Raw genomic sequence first — 27,640 nt, 5'->3', positions numbered from 1 at the left:
ATGTTGCATGTCGACATTAATGCTGTATGGCATGGCTGTGACGACACTACCAATATAAACTGAAAGTAAGGTGGCTTTTAACTTTGTTGAAGCTTTAAGCTGATTAGAAGACAATGTCTGTGATAAAGTAATCGAAAAGAAGACAAAAGAAAAGATTTTTGAGTAATGTGGAGATGTTTTGATTCCCTGCTTAATTCCTATATAGAGTATGTTGCATGCTGTGGTGACTGTGACTTAGAAGTCTGAGAGAAAACAGAGGTTTTCTTGGTACTGGCTTCCATGTTTGATCGCTTGTTCAGGTCCTTATCTTGAGAGCTTACTCTTCAAAGTTGAAGTTCATTTCCTTGCAACATGGATGAAGGAAAGAGATCAAAAGGACTGGGCAAATCATGTGTTCTCCTTATAGGTAACCCACATATACACTCATGTCTTCTCTGTCTCTCTCTTTTTCTTTGTCTCCTCTGTTCTTAGTTATGGTAGATACAAGGCTTTACTTGAGCACCAACACCAGATGCCTCTAATCATCACCTCATATACCTGAATGGGTTGTATGTTAACACCATGGATTGGACTACTGATGGACTTGGTGCCCAAGTGGAGCAGTACATGATATGAAGCTGTTAAAAGTAAAACAACTGTGTTTGGTTGGTTGATGTTATAGTGATAGCTGGGGTGGAGAGGCTTGCATTCAAAGGGGTGGCTTCCAATCTCATTACTTATCTGACGGATGTCGTTAAAATGGGCAACTCCTCGGCAGCCAAAACTGTAAACAACTGGTGTGGAGTAACATCCATCCTCTCCCTATTAGGAGCACTTGTTGCTGACTCATACTGGGATCGCTACTCCACCATCATAGCTTCCTCTCTCCTTTATGTTGTGGTGAGTTTCTTAACTCAAACTTGTTTCTATGCTGGTGTGTTGCAAATAAATTGAGAATGTAGAACTTATCTCCACCGCTTAACCCCTGATGAAGCAACCATGTACAGCAGAAGAGCTTAAAACATGAACATAATTCATGAATACTTGGTAGGGCTGAGTCGTGCCGCCGGTCATTCTTCTTAAGATCGTAGACACCACTATGGTGCAGTACAGATTCTAACGAATTGACCTCCAAGAGGAAACAGCCCCTTATACCTTCCAGTAATTGTTGCATTCACTTGCTGGACCAAGTTGGGACACACTCAGGTTGTGCTCAATCAACCAAAAGAATGGAACAGCAAGAACTCTTAAAACATTAAGCAATGGACCAAAACCAGAGAGAGAAAGCAAAGACCAAGAGAGGGGTAATAGAAAATTTAGAATAAAATGATGACATCCAAAGCTTTCTGGATGGCACACAATGAAGGATCACCGGCACCGGCGACATGCCGGATGAGACAAGCATGCATTAATAGCTTTAAGGGCCTAAATAGTGACACCCAATTGCCTGCTTCATGCAGTTGATGCTATAAGTGTGGTCATGGAAATGGAACACTAACTTTCATTCCTTCAATTGCTTTAGGGGCTTGCAGCATTGACATCAACAGCACTGCTAAGGGCATGGCTACCTCCTAGCAAAACCAGCTCTTCATTGTCTCTCTTTTGGTCACTCTATTTGATTTCCATAGGGCAAGGTGGATACAACCCTTGCTTGCAGGCCTTCGCAGCAGATCAACTTGAATGTGATGATGAGTTGCCTTGTACCAAAGATGACCAGAGTACAAAGAAGAAAAGTTCATTTTTCCAGTGGTCATATTTCAGTATATGTACAGGTAGCCTATTGGGTGTTTCTCTTATGTCCTATATTCAAGATACTTTTGGTTGGGGATTGGGATTTGCTATTCCTACAATAGCAATGGTGGCTTCTGTTGTATGTTTCTCATGTGGGACTCGAACCTACATCCATAAGCAGCTCAAGGATGAGAAGAAGCCCATAGAAGAGATAATTCAAGGCATTAAAGAAACTGTATCAAAAATGTTGAATGGCAGGATCACCTTGCCAGAGAAAGACTCCGACAGGGTTGAGCTCGAGTAAGTTCCCTATTTCTTCCTCTTCTTCTCTAAAATATATACTCTAGGTCTATGGTTACCAACACTATTATGGCTCTGCCGAGAAACAGAGAAGTATCATTATAAAAACTCATGGTAGTTAACAGTTTTAGATCTTAATGTGTTAAGGGAAGAACCTAATGCAAAATTTGCTTGTTTCCAGGCTACAGGGGAGTCCACTTTGCAATCAAGATTCTGATAGCTCCAAAAGAATCGATGAAAACCCTAACAATGAGATTGTTACATTTGACATGAGACGGCTACTGAGGCTCTTGCCCATATGGGTCACACTTCTAATGTTTGCTGTTGTCTTCCAACAACCAGCTACCTTCTTCACTAAACAGGGAACAACCATGAAGAGGAGCATTGGAAGCAGCTTTGTTATCCCTCCTGCAACACTACAGACTGCTATTACTATCTCAATAGTACTTCTAATGCCTTTATATGACAAGATGGTCATCCCCTTCATACAGATTATCACTCGAACGGATAAAGGGATCACTGTGATGCAGAGGATGGGAATTGGGATGGTTCTCTCAATTGCTGCCATGGCAATAGCTGCAATTGTTGAAACAAAGAGATTGAAGATCAGTAAATCTGGGCTTCTTGAGTCACAATCATCAACAGTGCCAATGAGTATCTTCTGGTTGCTACCTCAATACATTCTCCTTGGTATCTCAGATGTGTTTACTGTTGTTGGAATGCAAGAGTTCTTCTACACCCAAATGCCTAGTAGGATGAGAACCATGGGCATAGCTCTGTATCTTAGTGTTTTTGGGGTGGGAAGCTTTCTTAGTGCCCTTCTGATCTCAATCATTGAGATTGTCACATGTGCAAGTGGGCAAAGACAAAGCTGGTTCTCGGATGACCTGAGGCAAGCCCGACTAGATAACTACTACTGGCTTCTGGCTCTGTTAAGCACCTTGAGCTTGATAGTGTTTATATGTTTATGTAAACTCTATAATGGTAGGAACTAGGAATGCTTCTGCCACTGGGAATTTATAGTTTAGGTTTTTGTTTGACTTTGAAAATAGTTAGTTTATATATAGACCTTTTTCTTAGTTAACAAAGACAAAGCTGGTTCTCTCTTCTTTCTTTTCTTTTCTTCTTTTCCTTTCTTGCATTCCAAATATAGGCTAAAGTAACACCAAGAATGTTGGGGAGAAAATGCTAACCTGAGAAATTACGTGAACCTTATGGAATATTAGTGAGTGAATTGAGAGGATAAAAATTCGTGAATAACCAGTTAGCTTGTGGGCATCTCTCATGCCCTCACCTAGAAGGCTAGAACCAGAAAATCCAAATCCCAATACATGCTAATCCTCACACCTAACTGTTACAGAGTCACTAATTAGTTTTGAAAGCTCAATACTAAAATTTTTTCTTGTGTTATGAACCCTTTCCTAATATATAATCCAGACAATCAAATCTTTAGAATTTAATCTAATAATACAACAAAACAGCAACAAGACATCTACCAAAACCAAAGAAGAGAAGAACAGAACATATCCCAAAAGGAAAGATCCCTTATTTATTAACATGAACAAGAAAGAACGAATCAAGTAAATGAGCAATATCGAATCTCTATGAAACAAGAAATAAAACTGAGAAGAAAAGAAAAGGAACCCAGCCCAAAACGTCTCAAAGAACGAAGGGTCATGGGGTTTAGAAAGAAGAATACATCAGTAGGGAAGAAAAAAATATACAGGAGAAAAAAATATACAGGAGAGAGACCTCCATAGCTTCTACAAAATCAAGGTGCTCCTACTACTATTGAATTAGTTCTTCTGGGTATTATTAGTCTTGTGGCACTTGTCTTTGATCCAGTGGAAGCCAACAGCGGTGCCTGCCTTGACTTTCTTGAAGCCTGTAGAGGCGACGGTTTTGGTTTTCTCCAAGCCTTCTCCGACCTTCTTCCCGTACTTGTCGGACATGCCTCCTCCTCTGTTTTTACTAGTCTTGCTTGTCTGAGGTACTGGGTCTGGATTGCTATAGTCCCATTGATCCGCCCATGAATTCCCAAACGAGCTGCTTCTCTCCATTATGGCAGAAATAGGATTCACGGTAACTGAAGTGACGATTGAAAAGATAGATAGATGATCTCTTTCCTTCTGGTTTTGGGCTTCAAGTTTCAAGAAGGATATGTATATATATAGGAGAAAGAAGAGGGCAGGGGCAGAGATTAGAGGCGGCTGATTTGGTTTTTTTGGTGTGGGTTCGTTGATTTTAATGAAGAGAAACTCTCTCTGGTTTCGTTGAACAATACTAGTTGAACACGCAGCGATGAATTGGCAACTCCGCTTTTTATAGGTTCGCAAGACTTCTCAAGGTAGAACTTGGAATAGATGTGAGATGGCTTACGATTGGTGACGAAGTATCTTCCCCTTCCGAGTAGTTTATTTAGTTGCTTGGGTTCCAAACTTCCAAATTCCAACGCCACGCGGAAGCCCGCCTGCTTTGTAGAAGGATCGATGGATCTTTGACCGTTTGCAATGCGTAGGTTTTACAAGAAGATTCGTTTTCCTAATAGATTGTGTCCTCTTCATACCTTTTATCTTTTTAATGGACCCGTTTGCTTAGAAGGGTTTTGATGGGAGTTAGGATTTTTTTTTTTTTTGTCTTTTGGTAATATGGGGGTTAGGATTAAAGGCATGGGATTAGGGATGCAACATGATCGGGTTGGGCTAGGCCTTTTAAAATCCAACCCTAATTCGTCTTCAGGGTCGGGCCAGGTTGACCTTGATTGGCCCTGACCATGGGGGAGGGGGTGGAGGAAGGGAGATGCATGGGCTAGCTAGGCTGAGAAGAAGGAAGAAGAAGAAGAAGAAATTTCTAATCTGGTTGGCATTCTGAAATCCCGAATCGAAGTGGCTCTAGAGGAAGAAGAAGAAGAGCAAGAAGAAGAAGAAAAAAAAAGAATAAGAAGAAAGAATAGGAAAAGGAAGATAAGGTCAGGTTGGGCCAAGACGGGCTCAACCTAAAGCCTCAACTCTGGTCTAGCCCAGTCCTAACTCAAGGCCAGAAATTTCCAATCCTGACCCGCCTTCAGGGCTAGGATATCTCAACCCAGGTCCTATTCGGACTCAGGACGGACCAGGGTAGAATGGGGCTAACTTGCACCCCTAGTTAAGGTAGTTGTACAAACTTGTTTTTAAAAAAAATATGAGATTTTAAATTGTTTAATTGTAGAGTAGAAAATAGAGTAGACAACTACAAAATTATCAGATTTTAGTGTTGGCCTATCACCTATTTGTCTCACCGTTTATCCCACACCACACCCTCACAAAGTCCCATCGATTTGGTAGGACTTTGTGGAAAATCCAAGGGAGAAACCTCATGGCCTTGTTGAGGTTTGGTAATCTTCCGTATCTTTATTAATTGAGTGAACTTGTACAAGTGGACAACATGTGGACAATGACATCCAAAAGAAAAGATTCTAACTGATAACTAACTTTGTGACAATTGTGGGATCCTTCTCCTTTACAGGCCTTAGGTGCTCTGCACAACAACACCCGTAGGCGCCCGCCCCTCCATCTCCCCTCTTGCTTTGGGCTGCAGACCACTCTAGGACTCGCTTGCAGCTGGCAGCCAACCTGAGGTGCAAGCAAGCCCCTTGAAATAATCAAAACAACAAATAGATTTTTACCATCGATCTTTCATACCCTCTCTCAGCAAATAGATTTTTACAGCAAAGCGACCGCCCCAAGATCTTCGATGGAGCTCAAATGTTGATTTCTCGGCATAATCACAGCTCCCTCTTCGTCTTGATTTGGTGCCTGAGTGCATCGTGATGGCCGAAGATAGAGAGGATGAGGAAACAGTTCGAAAATTAAACAACATAAGGAAAAGGAAGATTGGTTAACAAAGAGATTCACAAATGCAAACCCTCCATATTATTTTAGTCTTTTCACAATTGGTTCTTCCCACAATAGAAACACGTTCCATTAAGACAACCACCTCCAAGAATGTTAGAATTTGCACAAAACCTGAAGTGTTCAACCTCACACGCTCACAAAGGAGAGAGAGGAGATGAATTGATTGCGAATCAATTATCTAAAGAGAGAGACAGAAGATTGCTTTTCTATTGTGATTGGCAAATACAACTATTACCTTTAAAAACAATCTTCCCAATATTAACTTTCTAAAACACTATTAGAACAGAGGAAAAGATTGCTACATTTCCCCTTGTATCGATTCTTTTATACACTCCTCACATAATAAACAGTGGGACCCTACATTAATATTATATTTATCTGTAATATATTCTGACCATATGGGTCCCACATGGATGATATCATTTCCCAATCCCTCATTGATTGTAGTGTGTAGATTTTTTTCTTACATTAGACTACCCTTGTAGGAAATCCTCTCCCAAATAAAATATTATGTGACTTGAGTTTTCCAATTGGTGTCAATTACAAAATCTCCCCATATCATGATCAAATCTAACAAAGGTATGATTTAGTTATCATAAGAATAGGAGTCCTGATCCTCTACTTCCGCCAAATCGGTACTACCGTTCGCCCCACATACAAGCAAAGTGAAAAATATCGCCTTACCCCCGTTCGGGCAAGGGTAAGGCGGTATTTTTTTTTGCTTTGCTTGTGTATGGGGCGTGCACACGATAGTACTGAACTGACGAAAATAGAGGATTTCGATTCTAAGATTAGACAACTCAAAAAACACGTAGAGAAAAGATTCTCTACCACTTTATCTCCCAAATCTTAACTTGAGATCTGCTTTATCCTTATCTAATGGATATAATCTACAAGACAATGGTCAATAATAAATATTCTACATAATACGATGAACCAATAAGGAAGGGGTGTAAATTCCATAGTGAAACATATAGAATCAAAGGAGTTTTAAGTTTTTTTTTTTTTTTTTTTTTTTTTTTTTGGTAAAAAAAGAGTTTTAAGTTCTGCAACCCATATTTAGGAGAAGAGGATTCCGGGAAGTCCGGAGTCCTTCTCTTGTAGCTAGCAGTCCGGTTGACTTGGCGTGAGGGATTCCAAAGTATCCAACTCACACGGACAGCGTGTCGATCCGTTCCCTTATGATTTAAAGTTTTAATTTTTAGGAAACCTTGACTTTTGATGTGTTCCTTCTTCACAGGCTCACAGCACACCTTTGACATAAGCCACGTGGCAAATATTCTCTCACTCAAATTTCCTTGTCTGCAGTCTGCAATTACGACCAAATAGTACAAGTCTTGGACGCGGAGCAGCTGCTGGAACTGGAAGTGGTTTCTTTGGTGTGGTCCCCACTTCGCATCTATCAGGGGTTTAGAGATTGCAGGGCTACCAAAAAGCAAAGAAAAAGTCAGAAACAAACAACAATAATACAGTTCCTCACTTTTGAAATTTTACGTCAAGATCTTTCAACCCTACCCAAAATTCATATCTATAAGGGAGATAGAATTCCATGTATAATGAAACTAGCCCTCAATTCTTCTTTCCTCCTCTTCTAGAAATTCATACAAAATTGAATCTCAAAAAAGAATGAAGTCTCTGCACTCTCTTCTCTCTCCACCCACACCAGTTTTGCTACTTCATCTATCACTCATCTTTACGACGACATTCGTTGCTGGTCGACCAAACTTCTTTCAGAACAACCCATCGACTCCCCCAAACCCATCTTCTGACCCATGGCAACCATTCCACAAGTTCGCCGGCTGTCACAAAGGCGACCACATCGCCGGCTTGGCCAAACTCAAACAGTACCTTCACCAATTCGGTTACATCCCTTCCTCTTCTTCTTCCTCTTCAAACTTCACCGACAATTTTGATGAAACCCTAGAATCCGCTCTCAAGCTGTACCAGAAGAATTTCAACCTTAACGCAACAGGCAAACTCGACAACACCACCGTACAAATGATCGCCCGTCCCAGGTGCGGCGACGCCGACATCATCAACGGCACCACTTCCATGAATTCCGGCAAGCCAGCACATACGACCCTCCACACCGTCTCTCACTACTCCTTCTTCCAGAACTCTCCCAAATGGCCAGATTCTAAGCGTAACCTCACCTACGCGTTTTTGCCTGCCAACCAGTTAGAGGCTAACGCCAAGGCCGTGTTCTCCCGTGCTTTCCAACGGTGGTCCACTGTAACGCCGTTAACTTTCACAGAGATAGATTCCTACGAGGGTGCTGATATCAAGATCGGGTTCTTCGTCGGAAACCACGGCGACGGAGAGGCGTTCGATGGGACGTTGGGAACACTGGCCCACGCCTTCTCTCCCACTACCGGATTGTTCCATCTGGACGGTGATGAAGAGTGGGTGGTGGATGGAGATGTTACGAAGTCGACGTCATCCAATGCCATTGATTTGGAATCGGTTTCGGTACATGAGATAGGACACGTGTTGGGGCTGGGTCACTCGTCAGTGCAGGAAGCGATCATGTACCCATCCATCTCAGCTGGGATCAGAAAGACTGGACTTGCGAACGACGACATACAGGGGATACAGGTGTTGTACGGTGGTAATCCCAACTATGTTCCTTCCACATCAACACCGTCCAATACGGAGAACGATACTAATGATGGTGGGGTCCGTATCGTTGATTGGCATTGGCGGTTGACGATGGTCATGGCTACCGTTGCTTCCATGAGCTTGCTATTGTAGATAACTAGACTTCTTTTTTCCTCTTCATTTTTTATTCTTTTATTTTTTTCATGATAACCGAGTTTCTCTTCAGTCACGAATCCCATTCACCGCAGCACGGGAGAAGCGGGAAAAGGTGTCGGGACTCAGTCCCGAGTATTTTGAGAAAGAATGACTCGATTTATGTATTTTAGTGTAAAAAAGATTCAAAAAATCATGAAATCAGTTTTACTATACTTTGAATCGGTTTTTTTTAAATATTCTTTCCACTTCAAAATAAGTGACAACACATAATTTTTGTGCTTAAGTTAATAATTCTCGAAATAGTTGAGAGGAAAATCCTTAAGCATTTTATTTATTGGCATAAGAAACAATTCTCCCATAAAGAACACTTATGATCAACAAAACTCTCGCCAACAGAGTTTGCGTTCTCCTGCCCCTAGAAACCTAGATCTCTGAAAATTGGACATCAAATCTCAGGTTAGGTCGTCATTTTCGCCCCTATGAGAAGAACCGAGCAACTGCACCGGGCAAGGAACCTGAGAAGATAATGGTCCCCTCTTTGTGGTTGAAGACCATGAGATCATTTTACCCAAGGCAGACCGGGTGGATTTCCATTTTTGGCCTTTTCTCTCAAGCATCTACAACTCAAATCAGGTTTTACCAGTTGGTTCAAGCAACAGTTGAAATTGCAAAAGCTCAATTTATCCCCCAACTTCCCTCTTCTTTCTTCCACTCTTCCTACTCCTATTCGTCTTCTGCAACTCATCCCCCAACCCAGAATTTTTAGATGAAAAGCTTACCACTTTGAAGAACTACCCCCTTTTGCTTTGATTCCTTCAAACCTCAGCCCAAACCCAGCAATAGCAAAATCAATTTTTTACTAGGTTTACCATACAACATTTGTTGGTCCAGAATTAGTCCAAAAATCCAAAAACAGAAAAATCAATTCTGACTCGGAACCAATTTTTTGAAACAGAATAGTTGCCATACAGATCCTAACTAACTCAATCTCTCCATCAGGATTCTAATGCCTCGAAGCATTACAGCCTGCTCTTGCCTCAGCATCAGCATCGTTAACACCGAGTGAATTTCTCCCAGCTATATTCCATCTGTCATATACTTGAGAATTGTATTATCTGAGCTCCAATCTTCAAAACGGACTGAATATCGGACCTGAAACCTCATGACCAAGCTTAACTCCCATCTCCTCAAAAACTTGTTTAGCAACACTCATGGTGGCAACAATGCGTGGCTGGGTACAACCTACCTACATTAAAGTAAAGGGCGAAATTGAAACCCAAGCTAACCACATCGAAGATAAGAAAATAGAACCATAATCTATTCACAATACTAACAAGTGTGATAGAATTGAGATTTTGAAACTAGTAACCCAAAGAACCAGTCCATGTGACTGTAAGGATGAAATGCATATCTGCTATTCTATGAATACAGTTAAAAAGGTTACTAGAACATTATCTATAGTTTCATTTTTATTTTCATTATAAAACCTAACAACCAGTATTTTTCAAATTATTAATCTGAGATTATGTGGTAAGAGCATCACGTCTCGAGTTTCAATTATAAAATTTTATAGCCAATCTTCCTTTCAAACAATAATCCAATCTTCCAGGAAGTATCCTTCATAAGAGTTTGAGCCACCATTCCAATAAAATGTATAAAGAAGCACATCTCATAAGATTCATCCCCCAAACCCCAAAAACCACCATTAAAAAGCCAAACACAACAGCATTAATCAGAACCATAAGATCAATGAAAAGTAAAGCAGTAGTATCATTAAGCAATAAGTCCTCCTAACATACCAAAAAAACTCATCAATTTCTTGTCAATCAAGTGCTGAAAACTTATCAGTTAAAAGAAATCCAATGCACAAAAAGAGAAACAATATGCCCTTACCTTCCCATGTTTTGGGTAGCCCAGCTTCATGAAGATACTGGGGTATCTGAGTCTTCTTTCCAGATCCAGTCTCACCAACGATCACAAGAACCTGGGCAAAAAGAGGCAGAAGGAGGGAGTCACAGTGCAGATTTTGTAAACAGCATTCTTCAGACAAGAAGATGAAAGAAACAAATAAATCAAGGGTAAAGTACACGTACCCCCCTAGAATGCACCCAATATTCCTCGTATCCCCCTAAGCGGCTCAATATTCCACGTACCACCCCTCAATATTCCACGTACCACCCCTGCTTTACACCCCAAATGCCATTTAAGTCCACACCAAGTATTAAATGCTATAAAATGACCAAACTACCCTCTCTTCTATCTTTTCTTAAATTTGAAAAGACCTAATTGCCCTGACCTATTTGCTAAAATTTGAAAAGACTAAAATGCCCTCATCTTTCCCCAAATCATCATCTTGTTTTACATACCCACCACCACCATCCCACCGTAAACCCTTACTCCTCCCGGTAAGCCCCGGTCATGGCTCCTCTTTGCTTTCTCTTCTTTATTTTCTCTTCCCACCTCGATCAAACCCTAGTGAAGCTTCTCATCTTCGGTGGACATTGTCCTGTGTTCATTGGTCCCGTTCCTTGCTTGGGGATCAGATTGTTCGATTGAGTTGAAGCTCCAGCAGAGTTCTTCTACTCCTGCGACCTCCGGTAGAAACCCAAGGTAATCACCACTGCTGCTATTCTGGTTTTTCAAAGGTGAAGGTGAAATGCTTCCCACCGCCGCTGTTGTCTTTCCGAAGATGTAAAGTCATCTTCGAAATCCCTTAATTTTATTTTTTTTTGGTAATTAAACCCGTTCTGGTTTTCGATTCATGGAAACAATAATCGATTAGAGTCGGAATCAGGGGGGGTTCTTTCTCTGATCAGTGTTCTTTATGGTAGGAAATTATTTCATTCTTCTCTCACTTCTCACTCTGAGCTTGGGAGTCTCATGGTCGGCAGCGAGGGTCCTGATTATACCCGCAGGTGAATGGAGATCGATTCAAGCAAAGCAAAATCCGGTGGTGATGGAAGGAACGGAGAGAGAAGGCCCTATTTTCAAGGACCTAAGAATTGGATTTGGGGTTTTATTTGCTCTTTTCTTTCTCTTCTCTGTGTGTGTGTTAATTACCTGGTTGTGATCATGGCTACTTCAATGTCAGTCGTGTCTCTGTCATCAGCGAACTCCCCTGTCATCAGCGAACTCTTTAGCCAGAAAAAGGGTTTCTCCATCCAGAATCCAGGTAGCTTATCGGGAGTGATTGGCGTTCATGGAAAGAGAGCTGCAGTAGCAGATTCCGATGGCTTCATCGGTGTTCTTGAGGTATACATACATCAAGCGAAGGATTAATGGTGTAACCTTCTGTTGGCCTACAAAATCCGGCCATTAATGGTGTAACCTTCGGACTGCAAAATCCCCAATTCAAACTAAAAACTGAAAAGCAATATAACTAACCCTAGATGGCGATGGCGATTTGCAGGCGGAAGGAGATCTCAAGCAGGCGAGCTTGAGGTTGGAAGAGTCAACGCTGGAAATTGAGAGCTTGAGGTGAGGAAGTAGAGGAGGGGAGGAGAGACAGTGAGGTGGGGCTTCACGGTGGGATGGTGATGGTGTTAATGGTGGGGGGTGGTGGTGGCGGTGGGGGGTGTTGGTGGTGGTGGGTATGTAAAACAAGATGATGATTTGGGGAAGATGAGGGCATTTTAGTCTTTTCAAATTTTAGCAAATAGGTCAGGGCAATTAGGTCTTTTCAAATTTTAGAAAAGATAGAAGAAATGGTAGTTTGGTCATTTTATAGCATTTAATACCTGGTGTGGACTTAAATGGCATTTGGGGTGTAAAGCAGGGGTGGTACGTGGAATATTGAGGGGTGGTAAGTGGAATATTGAGCCGCTTAGGGGGGGTACGAGGAATATTGGGTGCATTCTAGGGGGGGGTACGTGTACTTTACCCATAAATCAATGGTTGTATTCAGATAAATGGACCAAAAATGTTATTCGGAGTTTTATCAATGTTTGTCAACAACATGTTCATCAAGACATTTCAAGAAATTACATTTTCATGAGAATAACCATCAATTAAGTGCAGGAACTTCACAAACCTGATGATCATTGACAGCCTGGAGTAGCTCTTCTCGATACGGATAAATAGCCAGAGTTTTTCTGCAGGCAATGCTAACAGTACAAAAACTATATTCCAATTTTTCTATTTAAAGAGAAATCAACAACATTAATGAGAACGGCTACTGGTAACAAGTAAATGTGAAGAATATGTTAAAAGAATAGAAAACACATAAGATTAACTTAGCGATTTTAGATCAGCCTAACCCAAAATAACAAGAGACTCCTGCTTCTCTGCTTTCTGTTCTTCTTTAATTTCGTCATCTTCATCACAATCAGAATACAAAGTGAACCGAGGGTGATGATACATCTTCTGCAATTCTACATTGATAGGCTTATAGGCCGTGTAATCACCACGAATTCCATATTTCCCAGCAAGAAATGAGTACAAAACCACAACCAAAATCACGAGAAACGCAAGATGGCAATTGAACTGAAGAGTAGCAATCGCTCTTCCCCTGTGATACTCAGGGTGCCCTTTGCATTTCACAGTGTAATTAGCTCGACTTCTTTCATGCAACGCACAGCCATGCACCATGAAATCGGTAAAGAAAGAGAAACCCATCTGGAAAAACCATGTGCCCTGCAGAACCAAAGCAACTCCACGAACCAAGCTGGGGAGAACAGACTTCGGCCAAGCCAATTCGAGAATGCTGGAGAGAAAGCAAACTCCAATGGGAAGGAGCAACAGATCGAAGTAACGATTCTCGATTCCAGATGGGTCTTTCCTCTGAAGGTAAAAGTGGAGAAATTCTTGACCGAACGCAAAGAGAGAAATCAAACTGAGGAGCGATGAAGGTAACGATATGGAGTCTGTGTAGTCGACGAAGAACCCAACGACCGAATAGAGTAGGAAAAGGGATGCGATAGCTGCAATCTCTAATTGGATAGCTAAACCCACTCTATCGTTTCTGCGAATGGCGTTTAATAAGGAGACCAGAGAGTTGAGGATGAAGACAAACGAGAAAGCGGCACCAGCTATGAAGCTAAAGGAGAGAGATTTCTTGATTTTTCTACTAGTCGTTTTTGTTGTCGTTGTGGTTGAATAGCTTCGATCAGGAGGAGAAGAGAGGGAAGAAGCAGATGAGTTGAGGTGCGCATAGACTGAGACAAACGCCTCCCAGGCGCCGATTAGCACGAAGGCCTCTCCTGCTAAGCAATAAGTTAAGACTCCCATGTTTTTTCTTCTTCTTCTTCTTCTTCTTCCTCCTCTCGTTCTCTCTCTCTCAGGGAGACGGAGGCGAAGAACTGAAAAGTTTAGGGTTGCAGACTCGCAGTAGTAGCTGTTAAAAAAGAGACTGCTCCGAATGTGCTTTCTTTTTGGGTTGGATTTTTGACTTTCGAATAACTTTTGAAACTTGAAAACTCATCTATAGACTATGGTTCCTTTAAACCGAGCCCAAATCAAAATAAATCGAACCAAAATCGGACCAAAACCAAAACCCATTGAATACAAACTTTCTCTTATTGGTTTGGTTTCAAATTCACCCATTCTCACCCCGAAGCGGAATCAGTCCGATTGAAACGGGATCAAACCAATTGATTGACACCCTTACTACGATGGTTCAATTTAAACGCAGCAAGGTTGGGTTTTGGTATAAGATACTTTGCTTCGAATTGGGAGATGATACACAGACAAAGCAAATAAGCCAATGGTTGAATCATGAATGTTAGGGAGATGGATCGAGTCATAGATAATATATATTGGCATCTTATGCATAAAATCAATGGAGCAAGAAAAGAGTGCATTTCAGTGGAGTTGGGATCAGCTACCCACATGGAGAGGAGTGGGGATAGATCACACCCTTCCATGGGGTGTGGGACCCATGCCCCATGGAGGGTTCAAATCTGTCTCCACCATTCCCAAGTCGGGAGCAGTTCTGGGCTCATTTCAATGGGTTTCAGTTTATCATATAGGAGGTCTCACATAATTATTGAAGAGAGAGAGAGAGAGTGTTGGTGATTATGAGGAATTTAGCTCGTCTCCGAGGAGCCCAGCACGCCCAGGGTGCTGCCAACCTTTGGACAGTGCCGCACACATCCCTAGGCATGCATCGAGATGTGTGTGGCATAGCTCAATCGCTGGATCCCCCTGGGCGCACCCTAGGCACTGGGCTCCTTGGAGACGATCCTGATCCGGTTATGAGAAGACATGTACCGCCGACAAGGTGATAGGTGCAGTGCCTTTTTAACCTAAATGTTAATTGGTGGAGTTAAGTTTTAAAACTCGGAGATTTGGGTCCAACTATCTCAAAAGACTTAGAGAATTGAGATCAAATCAAACGATTAACACCTCTACAGTACGAGGGTTCAATTTAATCATAGCAAGATTAGGTTTGGGAGGAGATACTTTACTTGGGATTGGGAAATGATATATAGATTTTGCAATTAAACCAATGGTTGAATCATGAATGTTATGTTAAATCAGTGGACTCAAAAACTTTTCCCTCAATCATTTCACTTCACAGTTCACCTATTGATATCCCAAGCACTCTGGACAATCACTGATGTAATCGTCTCAACTGCACAATTATACCTCCATGCACAATCTGACAACCCTGACTTAGGCACAAACAACTACACTCACAACCTTGCTGCCAAAAGCTGATGATCACAATGCTACCAAGATAACAAATCACCCCTTTTATTAGACCCCAATATAACAAATTAGTCCCTACCGTTAGTTTTATGCTATTAAGTGATGATGTCAATCAATTAAATAAATTTAAATCCCTAAACTACCCTTGAAGATGAAGGAAGGATAATATTGTAAATATAATTCTAATATTTTAGTACAAGGGTAAAATAGTCATTTCACACCAATAACTAACAGCAAACTAACACCGTTATTATAAAGGGAGACGGATGAATACGCAAAAAAAATGTAGAGACAATTGATTCCGGATTCCCTAAAGAATTGCCACTCACACACACCACACTTATCACTTATGTACCTTTTTTTTTTTTTTTTTGGGGGTGATAAAGCCATACTTATGTACCTTAGATTAAGTAACACTTAAGAGTGTAAGACACGCTTAATTTAATTGGGGAAAACACTTTTGCAATGGGGAATGAATGAACTGAAGAAGAGTCCCATCACTTACTCATGGGACCGAGCAACTCCAATTGGTTGGTGACTTGGCTTGTGGGTATGGGCAAGGTTTTTCTAGTTATGGGCCTCCATCATGGTGAATTGATGACCCTCATTTAAAAATCGCTTAGAATTGTAAATTTTGTGGCCCCGTTTGTTTAAAATGCTGATGTGGCATTTCAAACTCTCATTATAATTTTGTTTGGTTAATCTTGGAGAGGACAGGAAACTTATAAAAACTGAGCAAACATCATTAAATACTTTGTCTATGGATGATGTGACATTTTTAAAATCTCTTCCTTTATTCTATCCGAAGTACCATTTATGAAAAAAGTAACTTTACCTCAATATTTTCAATTCAACAAAGCCCCACCGACATGCGGATCCCATCTTACTAACAATCCCACCCCACCTTCTCCTCTAAGCCCCGTTTGTTTAGAAACAGAGCTTAAAGAATGATAAATTTGGAATGAACTGATTTCATTAATTTGAAGAATAATACAAGAGATAGTGCATATATATATATATATAGCACGATTGAGTTTGATTATAATATGAAAACCTAAGATCCTGATCTGATCACATATGATAATAAAAATATTATTTTGATTTGGTTTCTATTATCACATGTGATAACATGTGATAATAGATAGAAACATAAAAATCTGGAAAGACACAGCTGGATGTGATCTCTCCCAGATGATCACTGCTAAAAAAGAAATAATTATGAACGTGAACCCCTTCTTAAATGTCCATTCCATTCCTTAAAAAATCCAAGATGATAATTGATGAAATATATTTTGAAATTGGCATTCTGACCATTGGATCAAGAGTATTGATACGAATAATGATCAAAAAGTGATTTATGTTTTTTTTTTAAATTTTACTCTTGATAAAGGTTACAATTAATCGATTTGTATCAATATCGACAATCATTTATACAAATACCGAAATCAATACCGATACCTAAAACAATAACATGCACAAAAGAAAACACTTTTTTCTTTTTTAGCTCTTTTCATAGCACGCGAGGTGCTATTTGGTTCTAATACCCTAGGTTATTGGGTAAGATAGCGAAAAGAAATATTAATTAAAAAATCAGGCACGCCCCTTGCATGTAATGGCATCTCCCATCACAAAACAATGAGTATACGCTAATAATTATCACCTCCAATTCGTGGGTATCTCCAATTCCTCCAATTCTTCTAATAGGGCGAAGTGGACCCCACCTTAGACAATGTTTTCGGGTAGGGTTAGAGTAATCATTTCCGCCCCCATGTGAGAAATTGGAGGGGACAGCGAATTAGAGGGGATATCGATTCCTCAGTACAGTCACAATAAGAAAAAAAAAAACAATGAATGCATGAGAAGAGATGCCTCATGATTCGTATACTTTCCACATAAGAGATTAAAAGAGCGACAAAGACGTATACGTTATAAAAACCTTTCCTTTTCTTTCTTATTATTAATATTCATTATTAAGAAATTATTAATAATAATAATTTGATTATTTTAGGGAAATGATATATTTAATGCTTCTCAACCATCTTTTTAATTGTGAAAAAGTTCAAAGGGTTTGCACTCTTGCTCATTCACGGTATTGTGGATATTAATTATTAAATATATTTAAAAAAAAAATGACTTGCTTTGACCAAGTTTGACTAATCTGAGTCACCGAAGAAGATGTGTCCAATTGAAAAACCTGGTTATCCAACGATGCTTTTCATACCCTGTAGTAATGGGAACTATCATGCATTGAAACACTTTTTTTTCTTTCTTTCAATTATTCTTGTCTATTACCATACTTCTCTCTAAACAAAGAACCAGATCCTTTGTGGTGCGGCAGGGTGTCCGATGCACATCAGATGGTCCTGCTGCCCCGACACACAGCTCCATACACTGCCATTGTGTTGAGCTACATGCTAGGGGCAGCAGGACCATACGATGGCGCACTGGACACCCTGCGACGCCATAGAGGAGCCCTATCCCTCTAAACAATCAAATAGGAAGAACGAGATATTGTGCTAACATTTTATTTTTGTTGTGTAAGAAAAAGAATGATAACCAATCATGTGGTTCCTACGCCTAGACACAAAAGCATACTAAAAGACAATTCAACCCTTTATCCAAACATTTGCACAGAAGTGAAGTCACATGTTAGGGGCAACAAATTGGAGGGGATAATGATTCATTAGAGAGCCGTCTAAATTCCTTCCTTTTCGGGCGGCCTTTAAAATGGTAAAGCAACTCATCAGGCAAATCTTTCATCAAAAAAATACTCATCAGGCGAATCATGTAGGAATATTTTTTTTTGGTAACAAATCATGTACGGATTGGAATCATTGAATATTGAGTTCTTTATTCTTTCAATCTCTATATATATAGATTAGAGATTTGGATTGGGTAGAGAGTCAGAGGTAGTAGAACATAACAATGGAAGTCAGAGGAGTCTCTTCTCATCATTTGATTTGTTTCCTCTTCGTCTTTGTATTCCTTGAAGTCTCTATTTTCGCTCATGGACGCCTTCTCCTCGAAGGGAAACCCGACCCTGATAATGCTGTTGCTACTGCTCGGTGGCTAGTCTCTCAGAATTATTGGGGGGTCTTGAGGTACTCTTCCCATCAGTAGCTCCTCTAATTCTCTATGTTTCTTCTTTACGTGTTCTGTGCATTTGATATTCTGTTTTCCGAATTGGGTATTCTTGAATTGAATTATCTCTTCCTTTTGTTCTACGATGTTTAATATTTATACAATTACTCCTTTATACCTTTTGGGTGGTATATCGATGTTATCGTTGGATAGGTTTTGAATCATTAGTTTGATGTTTTGGGCGCACGAATTCTCAGTGGTTTTTGTTTACTTCATTGACTTCGTGCCGATTCGATCTTCATCCTTTTTCTTTTTGGCCCTTTTTCCTTGTTTACCTGTTTAAGGTTCTTGGTTTTTATTTAAAACTTTCAAATATGTGCTTAATCCGTTCTGTTTGTGGTCAGGTATTTTCTGCTTCACTGGAAGTAAGTAGAAAGCTTGCTTATAGGAGTTTTCATTGATTTTTGTTCTGATGGGTTGGTTGGTTTCATGGAGATTGAATAAGAACCCATATCATGGCTCTAGGACCCAAGTGTTTAGACTCTGAAATTCTGATTAGAAGGCCCTCTTTATGATCCTTTTTTGATTTTGGATCTTTTCTCCTGTTTCCAGTCTTTTTCTGTTTACTTTCCTGTTTATAGGCTGTGGTGTGTCTGTTGTGAGTAATTGTGATTTCTTTCATTTACTAGGAGTGTATTCATGGATCATCAAAGATTTGGTTTATTTCTGCGATCCTATAATGCAAACCCATTTGGGTTTTTCCTTAAGTAAGGAAATTTTGGTTCAGTATCCTATTGATCAAAGATCTTTCCTGTTCATGGAATAGAAATCCGGTCAGTGGAATTTCCTGTTCGTGAAATAGAATTTGCCTCAGTGGAATATCTAAGACTTCAGTGAAGAATTCATAGAGAGAATCTATAGATTTGGTATCAATCCAGCAATAAAAATATTGTGAATACAATTATAATTTGGAAACTAGAAAAGAGATGAAGTTTGATTTAAATAATTTATATGCTTTTGATGCTTGATTGTGTGCCTCAGGCTATAGGGATTGCTGGACTGACGGTTAAGTATTTTGGGCCCCATTATGAATTTAGGATTTGGTTAGCCATTTGTATCTGAAATAACTTATGAGTTGCAGCAACTGGTCAATCAGAGTAAAGGAATTTGGATAGGTTACACTTAGTCATTGTAAGAGATTGGTACATGACATTTAGACAAGCTGGATAGGATGGCTAACAAAGAAGCTGCTGATCAGAAAGTTCATGTCCGCTTGGAGGCTCTACTGGAGATTCTTTGGTTCTTCCTTAATGACGTAATAATTTATGATCTTAAGGGTGTGGGAATTGGGAACTGTTTGTGGTAACTAAAGATGGAAATTAGATTTAAACATGAATATGCCCAAGGTGACTGGAACGAATGATATTAGTTGCCTATATTTCCTAATTGTGATATAATTGGTTCGATATGAATTTGTTGAGTTTTGTTTGTTATCTCCATCCTTTTCTACAGCACCACAAATCTTAAGGAGTAACAGATGTTGACAGAACTCCTAGGCTACACTACAGCCAATGGCCTTGCTGGTAGCCTAGGTGACACACTGCACTTACTTTTTCCCGTGCCCTCCCCTGCTGGTTTTATTACATGCTTGATATAGGGATAGAAGTTGGATAATGTACACGGTATTTATATGGGTCCATATGTATTTGCTATTCTTTTAAACAGAATTATCAGGTGGCCACCTAGCCCAAAAAACTATTGGAAACCACATCGTCTAATCTGGCATCACCTAGCCGCCATGAAGTTACAAGTCTTTTCTTCTATATCTGCTATGAATCTTAAATCTTGTGGTGTTGAAGTAAACATGACTATTTGTTTTGTTTGTGCAGTACCATTTCAAATGATATGGGAGGAGCTCCATTTGGGTAGGGTTTTTCTTGCAGTGAGAAATTATTTATTTGGAACTCCATTATTAAACAATGACTTAAATATGTTATAGGCCCAATTGTGATTGTTTACTTGTCTCTTGACATAGTTATCTAAAACCATGCAGGAATGTGGTATCTTTTAGTGATGGATTGCCTGATCAAGGTCGTGGTATACCCTACTTTTATTTGACAACTCTTGATCCAACTGCCAGAAATGCATTGAAAGATCAGAGGTCTTCATTGACAATTAGTGAGTATCCTATTGGAACTTGTGGCACGACGGACCCTGAGAACCCCACATGTGCAAAATTAACCCTTACAGGAAAGGTGAGTTGGGGAATAATCATAGAAACCTGCTGATTTTATCTGTCAACACAGTATGCATGGTTATTTTCATCCTCTCTTTTTACTCACTACTATGTGTTCTTCTCACAACATTTATTTCTTATATACATATGTCCATTCCACCTCTTTCTATAAACTATGACTTTGTAATCGAAATGTGGAAGTTGTCAGCCGTAGACATGAAGTGAGTAATCCAGACACCCACTAAACTATCATGATGACATCTCCATGATCTTATACCACATATTGAGAGGTAGGCATGATAATGAATATTCTTGGTTGAATTAGGCGGTTAAGAGTTTGACACTATATAAATGCATACTTTGGAGTACCAATTAGGATGCCAAACTTTGTTCAAGAGAAGTACATCGAGGCATTCTTTATACATTCAAAGCTCTGGATAGTTTCACCCTTTTTTCATTTTTAATGTAGTTCTTTTTACTAGCACTATAGAAATATATCAGATATTTTATATACTTGTTCTACCAATGTACGAGGACATAAAATGCTTCAAAACTACATGAATGCATATGAAAAATACGACATGGTTATGAACATTTGGGGCAGAGGGTAGCACTTGTTTTTATGGTAATGCATCTAAATAACAGTTCAAGCTAATTTAACTATAAAGAAAAGTAAAACTAGATTATATCTGAACAAATTTATTCTGTTCCTGTAAATTCATTTATTCCTCATTAAGCTGAGAACTTAGTGGCAATTTCTGAGATGAATATCTTATAAATAGCTGAAAGATATCTCTCAAATATCTTCTAAAAATATTGTACACATATTTCCTTATCCTACCAAACTTGGTGTTTGATAACTTTCAGACATCCACTTATAGGTTTTCAGTGGCTGTTGGCTTTAATACTTGTCCTCTAAAGGATTTTATATTACTCAGTGACCTAAAGTATTTGGTAGAAGAGTACTACAGTAACCCGAACTGTCAAAGAAGAGCATAATTTAATCTGTGATTGCAGAAGTAATTAAAAATGAAGTTTCAGGGTTTACTTGATATGCCGAAGTGAGAGTTAGGTTAATGCATTTTACCAGATTTCGACTGATTTCAGTCGAAATCTGGTACATTTTGGCTGCATGTTTTGTTTGATTGACCATTTCAGAGGTCAAATGGTCATATTTTGGTCCAAAACTCCAGGGAAACCCTAATTAAACATATTTAAACATATTGAAACCTTGAGATTGTAAAAAACACATTTAAAATGGTAGTTTGGTTTTGGATCTTAGGTTACTAGTTTATGCCGTACCCAAAATGGTTGTTTGGGGAAAAAGGTTATACCTCCAACTTGGAATCTTACACAAATCTTGCTCAAATACGGAAAATCGTTGATGTAGATGCATTTTAGTAGTCCCCAACAACTTGTTCCACGAAGAAATGTAGGTGATTTTGCAAAAAAAAATTACTAAATCAGGTTTTTTTTTTGGACTTTTCCCCCTCTTACTGTTGAAAACCACGACATATGCAAAATGGGTAGAAATTTCGGCCAATTTTGATTGAAATAGTGCTTTTCTATTTTGTAACGTTTCATTTGACACAATACTGAAACCAAGACTAGTCTCAGATTTTGGCCGAAATGCCAAAATTTCGATCGAAACTTTGCACACCTAATGAGTCGACCTATGTTTCGTTTTGACTCATATCAAAACCAAAATAAGTTGCGAGATTTTGTCCGTTTCGACTGAAATCTTGAACCATGGGTTAATGTCCTGTTGTCCGTATCAGCTTCCACATTGGTAACTTCTTTATTTTTTTCACAAAACCGACTTCATGGAATGTGTTGCTTGTACATTGTCTGTTGCTCTCCTTCAGCTTTTGTAATTGTATAGATGTTGGAATTTATTTAGGAAAATGCCTTCATGATCAGAGCACGGAGTATTTCAAGTAAGCCAATTTTGATCGAATTAGGACCGCCTAGGGGTGGAGTTCCGTGTTCCAGAAATAGCAATGTTAGTTACATCAGATTGGGTCTAAGGCTTTGTGACTAAGAGCGTCTTTGACTATTTTCATTCTCATTTGTAAACATTGGATTTATAAAAACGCACACACACACACAAATTTGGATGGATGGATAATGAAAAAGAAGAAAGTGTTGGGCGGGCCCATCTCTAAGACTGTATCTCCCTCCTAGGTGTTCCATGAGAACATGAAAATCCTAAGATTCAAGGATCAATCAAGTGAAAGTCACATCCTATTTTTTATTGTTTTCTCTCACTCCTTCAATAAATGAATATACAATGTTTATTTGAGAGGGCTGGTGAGTACCCTGCTTGCTCAGAGAACCAACAACAACAACAAACTCAACCTACATGGATCCAAACAAAACAAAGTAGGGAAAACTGTAGTCTAACAAAAAAGGGGAATGAAGAGATGGGGAAATGAGATGAGAAATGAAAAATGGAAAAGGCTCAGAGAACCCTCTCTCATTTATTATTCTATACATATATCAGAAACCGATTTCATTTAATCAGTTAATTTGCTTCACCGACAAAATTTAATAACAACTAATAAGGACATGTGAAAACAAGCACATGTAAAAAAAAGCAAAGTGGTATTGATGTGTTCTAGGGTAGATAAGTTAAGTTTAAGAAAACACAATAACTACAGGGTAGAAACACAACAATCCAAATAAGCAAACAATATGGCAGAATATAAAAAATCACCTCGCCTTCTCCTCCGAGGCTCCAGGTACGTTCACCAAAATCCCCGGCCCCCTCTCCTAAGTCCCTCTTCCCTCTATCCCTACCCTCTATTCCCATCCCTATACTTCGCAAGCCCTGTCTCCCCAATCCCTACCCTCTACGTCCTTCCCCCAACTTTTCTCCCACCTGCCCAGTTCCCCTCAGCCCATGAACCTCTAGCTACCCTCACACTTCGTTGGCCCCAGCCCCAAACCTCTCCCTTGACCTTTTAATACCCAGCACCAACACCCTCTACCACTGCATCCTTAACCGACCCCCTACCTTTTACCTTCTACGCTCCCCCCCCCCCCCCCAAGCCCCAAACTACCACTCCCCCTTCCAAATCCAGCAACCACAAGACCAGCGGCCTGCAAGGCCCAGCCCCAAACTACCACTCCTCCTCCCAAATCCAGCAACCACCAAGACCAGCGGCCTGCAAGGCCCATCATCCCACAGTGGTAGTTTGCGGTCGGGCTGATAAACCTCAACAGTAAGACTGTACAGGCAACCTGATCGGCTCCACCTTGCCTCTTCGGAAAAACCACCCTTGACACAGTTTGGTGAGATCTCTGGTGACCGCTCCCTCTGTTTTAGTGGCGAAGGTTTCTGTAAGCTGTTCCTCCCTCCTCTCTGCCTGCAAGGCCCATCATCCCACTGCGGTAGTTTACGGTCGGGCTGATACACCTCAACAGTAAGACTGTACAGGCAACCTGATCGGCTCCACCTTACCTCTTTGGAAAAACCATCATTGACACTGTTTGGTGAGATCTTTGGCAACCGCTCCCTCTGTTTTAGTGGCAAAGGTTTCTGTAAGCTGTTCCTCCCTCATCTTCCTCCTTGCTTGTGCTACTGTTTCCCCTTGTTAGTCGCTTCTAGTGTTTACAATGCTCTCTAATACATTGCTGGTTGGGAGGTTAGTTGCATATTTTTTAATACTCTGCTGTACCCTTTGTATTGCTTTAGCTCTATCTGCTTATGGTTTTAATACACTGATGTTCCCTTTGTAGTGCATTACCTCTACTTGCTTTATTATTGTGTATTGATTCACTGCTTTGCTTTGTCAGTGCATTACCTCTACTTGTTGTGTTTGTGTGGACAAGTTGTATCATTGGTCTCAAGTGCCTATGTTAGACGTGCATGAGGTTTTACTTTTCTATAAGAGGCAAACCGCTTACCTACTCTCATTTTCCAAACTATCCTACAATCCTATTCTCCTCTAAAAACCTTTACCTCCTCCATCAATTTTCAGAGTCCAGGACCAAATTTTTATCCCGTTCCTTCCCCTTCTAATAAAATTCTTAATCTAACCTGTTCGCAGATTATGCTTGACAGTTTTCAGAACCCTAGTTTCTGACTTTCTGTATGCCTATTATCTTGACACTTTAACTCCACTTCAATTGTACATGGAGTTTGAGACTTCTTATCAGGGCAAGTCTGACACCATAACCCTAATTTGAGAACTTATGATTATATAACCTGCAAAACATTCCAGGAATAACAGAATCAGATATTATAGGACTAAAACAGTTACTAATCTTAAACAAAAAAAAACAAAAAAAAAAAAAACCTTAAAAGGAAAAGATTAGATGCTAAAGATATAGGAACAGAATTTTGAGAAATCAACGATCCAGAACTGGGACAGAATAGAAGAAATCTTACAACTCAAAGACTACTAATCTGTTGGTCCTCAAACTTTTGTCAAGTCACCCCTGTCATCAATCTTTGAGATGATAAAAGAATGACTGGTTTCTCTTGATGATGGAAAGGTGAGATTGGGACTGATATGGGCATTAACAGAAACACTGTAGGGGTCTAGAAGATGAACACAGTGAGTATCAAACTAGGGTTTAATGACGGGAACTGATAGAGCATGGTATCAGAATATTATGTATGAAGCATAGTTGTTAAGGCGCCTAGGCAAGCCAAGATGATGGAAGGGGCTGAAAACCAAGTCGACACCAGAAATCAAGGCGAGAGAAAGGAGTCTAGACGACACCAGCAAGGCGACAAGGCGTCGCCTAGGTGACCAAGGCGACACCAGAAATCAAGGCGAGAGAAAGGCGCTTTTATACTTCATAGAAGGGGGGGGGGAGAGAAGAAGAAGATTGCTGCTGGCTGATGTAATCAGAGAAGAGGAGAAAAGGCTTCTAAAAGATCCCCCACGCCTATTGTCTTCTAGACCCTTTTTCTCTCAGATGCAGCATTGTTTATGCTGAATTGTGGTGGTTAAGATGGTTAAAATTTGGATATAATTGAACCAGCCATCATGCTAGAATCGGTATACTAAATATCGAGTGCACTTTCAAGTGGCTTAGCATTTTTTACTTCCATGTATGCCATCAAAGCAACTGAGTGGTTTTCAAATATTTCCAATTCAGTCATCCCAGATTATGCATTTATTTTACCCTAAAAAGTTTGATCTTTAGAAATTGAATACTTTGTATTAGCTGTCGTCAGTAAAGCACATTGCTATTATCACCAAATTCATAATCCACTGAAGACTTGGTTGTTTGTCATCAAAAGAACCCTTGCAGACTTTGAAATGCCATGTTTAAAAGAGATTCCTAGATACTTGCCTACTGTTTTTTCTTGACTAATTGTGATTGAAACTTCTGCTTTATTATACTCAGTTGAAGTTGGTACACAGAGACTCTAGTGAAGCTGAATTTGCTGAACATGCCTTGTTCTCAAAGCATGCTGAGATGAAGGGTAATAACAAAATATCAGAGCTTAGTACTAATTCTTAAATTTCATGTCAGCGGTTTTAGTGGTTACTTATAAGTGCTCACTCTTCCTCTTTAATTTTGGTTGGTGATAGACTGGCCGAAGGATCATAACTTTGAGTTCTACAGACTGGAAATTGAAGACTTATTTTTGATCGACTGGTTTGGTGGTCCTAAACCTCTCACTGTGGACAAGTATCTGCATTCCTCAGAGCAAGTAGCAAAACTAATATCATAATAGTTGAAATAGTGATTATGCCTCAAACTGTGTAAGGGTCTATGTGCCCATCATTAATTAAATAAAAGAATTTAATTTATATTAGTGGCCACTTTTTATCTACTGATGTATTTCTTTTCGTCAAACATGCCCCCCCCCCCAATTGTCTACAGGATCCAACTGGCCTCCGTGGTGTGAATATCTATCCGATGCAAATCCTTTGAATGTTTATATTGTTCAATGTCAAATGTCATTTGTATAATTTAATCCTGTCGTCTTGTATATTCAATGGCAAATGCCATGTATATCATGTAATTCAGTCATCATAAAATAAATAAATGAACTATTCTTCTGTATATTTTAGTTCATATTAATTACTTTTATTAACTACATTTCCACCTTTGACCTAGTGTTTATTCACAAAAAGATAGACTGGACATTGAATTCACACCCCTTTGATAATGCTCTAGTTATGTAGTTGTTCCATTTCAACATACTATTCCATTTTAACATACTACTTTTTAACTAGCCTCTGATTCCTTGTGCTGTACAATTCTGCATTCGGATATTTCAATAGAACTGAGACTCAGTAACAAAGTTTAATGTGTCTTGTACAACTTACTGTTTGGTGTGGTGTTTCTAATTGTGCTTATTTGATATTTGATGTTGTTTAGGATTTAACTTGCTGATATCTCTCCCCTTCCCCCACACTGACACTGTAATCCTTGCTTAGAACTCTTTCACTTCATACTACTGTGTGAAGCTCTTAGTGAATAGGCTCTGTAAACTGGGAAAAAGTTACAAAACAAATGAAAATAAAAAGGAACATAAAAAATAGATGCTGTACATGTTGGCCCTTAATGGTTTTAACTGTTTATTACTCATAACTGTCCCCAACTAAAAATGGAGGGATTGAAAAATTGATATAAGCACTTAATGATCATCACTAATTAACATAATATATTTAAAACATCAAAGTGAAAAGCAAAAAAGAGAAATACCATTAGATATAAGACAGGATATGTGGAGTTGGAACCCACCTTAAGGTAACTTATTGTTGAAAGTGAAGCCTGAGGAAGACAAGGTGCAATTATTTTGTGTTAACTTGTCAATATCAGCCAGTGTTTTAAAAATCTGGATCGGATCGACCGACCACTGTACGAACACTAGGGTTAGGGCTTACTGGGATCATAATCAACCGGGACCGATCCAGATTCCAATTCCTGGTTTTTAATGCTTGATATCAGATGCCATCCTACTAAACCCACTAATGGATTGGGGTGGAGGTTTGAGACTACTGTTCAATTGCATGATGTTCTGTGTTGCCATTTTGAGATTGTGGGT

The 27,640-nt window shown here is 39.6% G+C and overlaps 4 protein-coding genes across 5 annotated transcripts; 3 read left to right on the top strand and 1 right to left on the bottom strand.

The window, feature by feature from the left end:
- Positions 1–316: 316 nt before the first annotated feature.
- Positions 317–3,091, top strand: LOC122653603 (protein NRT1/ PTR FAMILY 5.9-like). The gene is made up of 4 exons (XM_043847498.1): positions 317–406; positions 662–879; positions 1,502–2,010; positions 2,192–3,091. Exons 1-4 carry the CDS (start codon positions 352–354, stop codon positions 3,003–3,005), a joined length of 1,596 nt encoding a protein of 531 aa, XP_043703433.1. The 5' UTR covers positions 317–351; the 3' UTR covers positions 3,006–3,091.
- Positions 3,092–7,529: 4,438 nt separating this feature from the next.
- On the top strand, positions 7,530–8,654 carry LOC122654180 (metalloendoproteinase 5-MMP-like). Its single transcript, XM_043848166.1, has one exon. It carries the CDS (start codon positions 7,530–7,532, stop codon positions 8,652–8,654), a length of 1,125 nt encoding a protein of 374 aa, XP_043704101.1.
- Positions 8,655–12,908: 4,254 nt separating this feature from the next.
- On the bottom strand, positions 12,909–13,911 carry LOC122654179. The gene has a single exon (XM_043848165.1). The coding sequence runs from the start codon at positions 13,881–13,883 to the stop codon at positions 12,909–12,911; it is 975 nt and encodes a 324-aa protein (XP_043704100.1). The 5' UTR covers positions 13,884–13,911.
- A 4,305-nt stretch (positions 13,912–18,216) lies between these two features.
- LOC122656780 (protein CREG1) lies at positions 18,217–26,747 on the top strand. 2 transcript variants are annotated; one of them, XM_043851429.1, is made up of 6 exons: positions 18,217–18,406; positions 20,276–20,311; positions 20,440–20,641; positions 25,987–26,065; positions 26,175–26,284; positions 26,453–26,747. In XM_043851429.1, the coding sequence occupies exons 1-6, from the start codon at positions 18,231–18,233 to the stop codon at positions 26,492–26,494; spliced, it is 645 nt and encodes a 214-aa protein (XP_043707364.1). In that variant the 5' UTR covers positions 18,217–18,230; the 3' UTR covers positions 26,495–26,747. The 2 variants fall into 2 exon arrangements, with proteins under 2 accessions (XP_043707364.1, XP_043707365.1); XM_043851430.1 differs by having other exon boundaries at positions 26,175–26,292; positions 26,470–26,747.
- Positions 26,748–27,640: the final 893 nt, after the last annotated feature.

The sequence above is a fragment of the Telopea speciosissima genome, chromosome 3 (genome assembly GCF_018873765.1).
Source record: "Telopea speciosissima isolate NSW1024214 ecotype Mountain lineage chromosome 3, Tspe_v1, whole genome shotgun sequence".
Taxonomy (NCBI): Eukaryota; Viridiplantae; Streptophyta; class Magnoliopsida; order Proteales; family Proteaceae; genus Telopea; species Telopea speciosissima.
Note: the sequence above shows the minus strand (reverse complement) of the source record. Positions and strands in the feature narration are given on the sequence as shown.

What these genes read in the sequence shown, in the direction of transcription:
- LOC122656780 (XM_043851429.1), top strand. Translation starts at nt 18,231, where the DNA reads ATGGAAGTCAGAGGAGTCTCTTCTCATCATTTGATTTGTTTCCTCTTC. An exon ending in ATGGGAGGAGCTCCATTTGG is followed by an intron (nt 20,312 to 20,439) that starts GTAGGGTTTTTC and finishes AAAACCATGCAG; the next exon opens with GAATGTGGTATCTTTTAGTG. An exon ending in AAAGCATGCTGAGATGAAGG is followed by an intron (nt 26,066 to 26,174) that starts GTAATAACAAAA and finishes GGTTGGTGATAG; the next exon opens with ACTGGCCGAAGGATCATAAC.
- LOC122654180 (XM_043848166.1), top strand. Translation starts at nt 7,530, where the DNA reads ATGAAGTCTCTGCACTCTCTTCTCTCTCCACCCACACCAGTTTTGCTA.
- LOC122654179 (XM_043848165.1), bottom strand. Translation starts at nt 13,883, where the DNA reads ATGGGAGTCTTAACTTATTGCTTAGCAGGAGAGGCCTTCGTGCTAATC.
- LOC122653603 (XM_043847498.1), top strand. Translation starts at nt 352, where the DNA reads ATGGATGAAGGAAAGAGATCAAAAGGACTGGGCAAATCATGTGTTCTC. An exon ending in CCTCTCTCCTTTATGTTGTG is followed by an intron (nt 880 to 1,501) that starts GTGAGTTTCTTA and finishes CAATTGCTTTAG; the next exon opens with GGGCTTGCAGCATTGACATC. An exon ending in TCCGACAGGGTTGAGCTCGA is followed by an intron (nt 2,011 to 2,191) that starts GTAAGTTCCCTA and finishes GCTTGTTTCCAG; the next exon opens with GCTACAGGGGAGTCCACTTT.